We start from the raw sequence: 6,000 nt of genomic DNA on the forward strand, positions 1-6,000 counted from the left end.
AGAGTGGAAGGAGAGGGACAGGAGAGGAAATCCAAGAGGTTAAAAAGCCAGGTGATGAAGAGTCTCATCAACTGTTTTAATCAGGGCTTGGGCTTTCATTCCTGTGAGAGGAGCATTCACTGTAGACTTTAAGTAGAGCAGTACGCTGATTTGACTTGAAGTCATTTGGCTGCTGGGTTAAAAACAGACTGATTGTAGGGAAGAAAGGATAGAAGCTAAGGAGCAAGACAGGAGGGCATTGTAGTAATCCACCGCCCCGCACCCCCCCCCCCCCCCCCAATGATGGTGGCTCAAAGCAGGATAGTGGCAGAGAAGGGGAGAAATCATTGGGTTCCAGACAGTTTTTTATAGAAAGAACAGGATTTCCTGACTGGTTGGGTATAGGATGTGAGAGAAAGAGACAAGGAAGACTCCAAGAGTTTTGGAGTGAGACACTAGGAGAAGGAGGTTTCCATCAACTGAAGTGGGGAGGCTGCAGGAGGAACAGATTTGGCAGGATGTTGGGGGTAGGGGTGAGCAGAGGTTGGGAGTGCAGTTTTGGAGTGCGTACTAGATGTCCAAGGGCATATGTCGAGGACACTGTTGGATATATGAGTCTTGAGTTTGGGGAAGATTTAAATTTGGAAGTCATTAGTAAATAGATGGCTTTTAAAATTATACGACTGATAAGATCCTATGTATTCCAACCCAAATTCAAATATCTGCTTTAACTTAGCCAAATTATCTAATCTCTCCACTTCTCATTTTTATCATCTCTACAATGATAAAGTTAGGCTAAATAAGTGATTTTCAACTGGGTTCCGTGGAACACTCACTAACTAGGGTTCTATAGACAGAGCTTCCAGGATCAGAGATGTTTGCTCTCCCATTGCCTTTGCCAACACGCAATCCATATTTTTACAATGAAAGTCAGACATACATTTAGATATTTATGACATGCACACTATAGTTAACTAGGATGTATGTGTGGGTGGGGTTAGGATAACTTTCCAGGTGAAATAATGAAGAGCATCTCATTTAAAACGACCCCATATATCTGTATCATGCATGGTCAGCTGTCAAAGGGATATGTGTAAATAAAGGTACAGATTAACAGTAGTACACAGTTGCCCAGCTGGCATGGCTCAGTGGTTGAGCGTAGACCTATGAACCAGGAGGTCACGGTTCGATTCCCAGTCAGGGCATATGCCTGGGTTGCGGGCTCGATCCCCAGTGTGGGGCATGCAGGAGGCAGCCGATCAATGATTCTCTCTCATCATTGATGTTTCTATCTCTCTCTCTCCCTTCCTCTCTGAAATCTTTTTTTAAAAATGCTTGCCATAGTCAATCTGTGCTCAAGGTTTCCTCTCTAAAAGATATTTACCAAAAATCAAATGTGAGATGATATTCCATTTCTTTTAAATCCAACTAATGATTGAAGTTGAGTATTCAGAAATTCCTTTGACCCCGAGACCATGGACAATTAATAATTTTAATTGTAGAAAAATACATAAAGCTAGTCCTGGAAGAGGACTTTAGAAATACTTCAGTCAATTGCCCTCCCTTTACAGTGGAGGAGTTGAGGCACAAACGTCAAAAATCATACTGGAACTGGGACTTAGGTCATCTCCTGAGTCCTAGTCTATTGCTCTTTTTACCACACTATGCTGATTTCAAGGCTGCTTCAGAAATGCCACTGACATTTACAATTAAGGCAGAGCCCTGGCTGGTGTGGCTCAGTTGGTTGGGTGTCATCCTGTGCATCCATGGGTTGCAAGTTCGATTCCTAGTCAGGGCACATGACGGATTTGGGGGCTCAGTCCCCAGTAGGGGTATGTAGTAAGCAACGGATCGATGTTTGTATCTCTCTCCCCCTCTCCCTTCCTCTCTGTCTGAAATCAATAAAAACATGATTTTTTTTAAAGGCAGACATCAACACTGATTGATTAGTAATCTTCATATTTTTCTAATCCAATAATTTTACATTAATGTTCTTCCTATTTTCCCACAGTCCTAAGGCTCATCCTTGCCATTGCCTTTTGCCTGGTGTGTGGTATCCTAGTGGTGCTTCTATTTACCCTCGTCCGCCATGGGCCCTGCTGGCAGAGAGGCTCCTATCGGGACATCTGAACAGACAGCTGAAGAAGGGTGGACGTGCCAACCTTCTGTGAAGCAGCATCTCTCAGTGACACAGGATTGAAAGGACAGTTTCACCATGTGGGCGCAACCCTGCCCACACTCTTCCTACTGAGTCTGCCTAGAGCAGGAACTCACCGTGAGTGACCCAGGGACAGCTGCTGGACTGACTGATGAATGAACGCCCAGGTTGCTTGGTTCGGTCTCATCGCAGTGCAGGCTTCTCATTCAGCTAGGAAGAAGTTCTCTGCAAGAGACAGTTGTATTCTCTGGAACAGATGTCCAGACAGAAACAAGAAGTCAAACTCCAATCAACCTGTAGCCTGCAAAGATCGAAAGGTTACAAGGTGTGGCAAAGACATAGATTAAAGAGGCCTGGATAATGGAAAGCGGGGCGGGGGGGGGGGGATTAGATTAGCAGTAGAATTATATAGGATGATTCTTAAAAAAATAAGACCCAATCAGAAGGTTTAATAAATTTGGTTGTGTGGTGTGTTTTTTCCAGCCACTAAGTAGGTTTAATACAAATGCACACACACACACTCTGGAAAAGCAACTCCTACCCAGTGTTTGATAGCCAACACATACATACACATTTCTATATTGAAAATGCCTATATTTGATTATCAGAAACTGTAATATCAACTACTTTAGTTGTAGCTCAGATCATTTTCCCCATAATTTTTATAATGGGGAATAACTAGAAAATCTACGTATCCCTGGTTCTTTTTTTTTTTTTACCTCAACTATCAGAACTCGATATTTTTAAAGATCTGATTTCTTTATTTCATTTTAAAATTAAGAGATTTCGCTTTGATAAGGGCTATTCATAGCCATGGTGAAATGATAATGTATTTTAATTGCTGTAAATAAATCTGAATTTCTCAAGTGGTGAGGTAGATAGAAAAGTAGACTGAAGGATGATGACCGACTGCCTCAGCTCCGTGCCAGCTTTAGGCCAAGTTGGAACAAATGTTTTAAAATCTAAAACCTTGGCTTCATAATCTAGAAATGAAGAGTCCTGACTCTTCACAGAAGTCACATCTAGTTCTCATGCTCTATGAACAATGTGTTTTTTCATTTTGTACTCTGGATTGGTCATTGTCCAAGCAAACACTTCCACGAATGGTACCGTTGTAGTAAGCCTGAAATTTGTTCTTAACAATTATATTCTGCATTGAGCTTCACCCATCCAGTTGGTGGAAAATTTGATTTCCTTCATTGGTAGCATTCTTCACCTCCTCGGGTTCAACTAAAAGTCCCAGAGTGTACCTAGTGGAAAGAGTCAGGGGAGGGTCCAGTAGATTGCTGTCCACACTGGTCTCCAATCAGCTCACTTTCCATTCCCACGTGGTGCTCTAAAGGTAGGGCATGGGTGCCATGACTCCCAAGGCTGTGAACACACTTGGAGCTCATCAGCCTGGCATTGTCCAGTCTCCTACTGGGGTGTTACCTGCAGGCAGTGCTGGGATCTCCCACCAGCATAGAACCCGCTGCCCCCAGAACCCTACCCCATCTTTTAGTCTTAGTCTCAGAAACCTTCCTCTCCCCTTGGATTCCACAGCTTCCACTGTTAAACTCCAAACATTTACCTCTCATCCTCAATTTTTGCTTAATTCTCACTGAGCTAGGGCTATTGCAAACAAAAGCCTGAGAAGTTGTCTTCTCTTGCCTGGCACCTGCTGCTTTCTGTGGGAACACAGGAGGCACATAGCAAGAAATACAAGATTTGACTACATTCTCAGCTTGGGGAAAGGCAAAACATCTATAGCAGCAAGAAGAAAGAGCACATTTCTGTCTCCACAACGTAGCCAGCCATATCAGTAAGGAAGTCAGAATATCCTATGGTAATAAGTGACGAGACTTTAAAATAGAAGTATGAACAGAACCGCAAGTCATGGATTTTCTCACTCATTCAACCAGCATCTATGGAAGACCTACTGTTTGCTAATCTCTTATTAAGGTGTTTGGCCCCAACAACTATCTTATACAGGGTTGACAGAATGTGAAAGTAAAAGCTTCCACACCTTTTCTTCATATCTTTTCTTACCATAAGTGGCTAAAAGGACCTCTAGTTACTATTGTTCTGAGAGATTTTTAACATCCCTCTGTTCTCTTCCTCTACCATCTCTTGATTACTGTAAAGAAAGTTCTCACTCCCAACTTAGCTGTTACTTTTACCTTCCACAGAACTATGCTGTTGACCAATGCTGTCATTGTTTTTCATACTTCATGGCAGAACTCCCATGTGACAAATGAAAATTCAAAGTGACAAATGATCTATAGTGATAAAGCAAAGAGCACAAATGTACCGTAACATTCCTCAGGAAATAAGTTAATCATCCAATTTCCATAGGAAATTATCTCTACTGATAAAAGGGACTTTTTCAGATGGGTCAGGAAAGATGGGTCCAGTTGACATGATGATAAATATTGTATGAAAAACAATTGCTAGGGTTGAGATAAGCTCTGCTCTGAAATGTATTCCCCACATTTGAACCACTGGAAAGGTCTTTGAGCAGAATTAGAATATTGCAATAATTACTATATCAATGTAGGGACATTCCCTGCCATAAAAATGATCAGCAATGTATATGTAGGAAAGTTCTAAGGAAGAGTTGAGGTAGAATATTCCTAGCTAGAATGGTATTGCATAAAGAAAGTATTAAGAGAACATGATTACAAAAAGAATAATTGGAAGAGTACAAGCATTAGAGACAAACATTTTACTGGAAGTCATTCAAACAAGAAAACTTTTTAAAATTAAAACTGGCATTTTTTTCTCCTGATCACATTCCCTATTCTCTCAATGTTCTGTTTTCTGCCTTGTTCTAATATTGTTGGCATTGATTCTCTCTTCATAGCCAGGGGGGGATTTCTTGGTAAGTGAAAGCCCAACTGTTAGTTTTCTCTTTTAAAATTTTCTTTATAGAAACTCTATTTGAACAATAAGGGCTACATATATACAAAGAGTAATAGAAATATAAAGGGGTAATAGGAATATAATGCAAGCCACAAATACATATGGGATTTCAAATTTTCAAAAGGTAAAAATAATGAAATTAATTCTAATAATAAAATTTATTTAACCAGTGCATCTAAACTATCACTTCAATGTATAATCATTATTTTAAAAGTTTATTAATGAGATATTTTACAGGTTTTTATTTGAAATCTGATGAGTGTTGCACCCTCACGCACATCTCAATTTGGACCAAGTCTCAACAGCCACATGTGGCCAGTGGCTGCCATATTGGACAGTACCACTTTAGACCATTAGATGGCAATCCTTTGAAGCAGAGAGAATGTATTTGTTATAATTTGTAAAATCCACTTTCAGGTTATTGTGAAAAAATAAAAGTCAAATTTTTATGTCTACATCTTACTATTTTTGCATGTTTGCTGAATCAATAAAAGATTTTTCTGAAATTTTTTTTTTGTAAACTTGCCTTGCCTACTATACTTTAGAGAAAATATACTTTTTCTAAAACTACCCTAAACTAAATGGACTAGTTCCTTTTCTTATCAAATATTTTAAGAAAAAAAATGACATCATGCTTAGAAAATAAGTACTGCCAGATTTGGGGGGAAGGGTGTCTTTTAAAGTAATTTTAATACAATTACAAGTGATTGTATTCAAAACAAAAATAAGTGCAGATAATATAGAAGAGTATAAAATACAAAGTAAAAGATCTTCCTACCCACTTCCAATTATCGGAGGCAGTGCTGTCAACAACATCTGCTCTTTGTTCCCCTGTGAGTAGCATGAATTTTATGAACTACACTTATGCCTTTATTTTCTGAAATTTTACATCTTTCACTGCTCATATAACCCATTTTGCCCTCTTTCTTGTATTCTTTTTTAAATTTTATTGATGTAATTTT

At 39.5% G+C, this 6,000-nt stretch overlaps 1 protein-coding gene across 1 annotated transcript in view; it reads left to right on the top strand.

Moving 5' to 3' along the window:
* Nucleotides 1–5,493, top strand: part of ACPP (acid phosphatase, prostate) — a 43,814-nt gene extending 38,321 nt beyond the window's left edge. The window contains 1 exon segment of the mRNA XM_006083701.3: nt 1,991–5,493. Within this exon segment, the coding sequence (XP_006083763.1) occupies nt 1,991–2,109 (119 nt within the window). The 3' untranslated portion in view covers nt 2,110–5,493.
* Nucleotides 5,494–6,000: the final 507 nt, after the last annotated feature.

The sequence above is a fragment of the Myotis lucifugus genome, unplaced genomic scaffold (genome assembly GCF_000147115.1).
Source record: "Myotis lucifugus unplaced genomic scaffold, Myoluc2.0 scaffold_8, whole genome shotgun sequence".
In the NCBI taxonomy this organism is placed as follows: Eukaryota; Metazoa; Chordata; class Mammalia; order Chiroptera; family Vespertilionidae; genus Myotis; species Myotis lucifugus.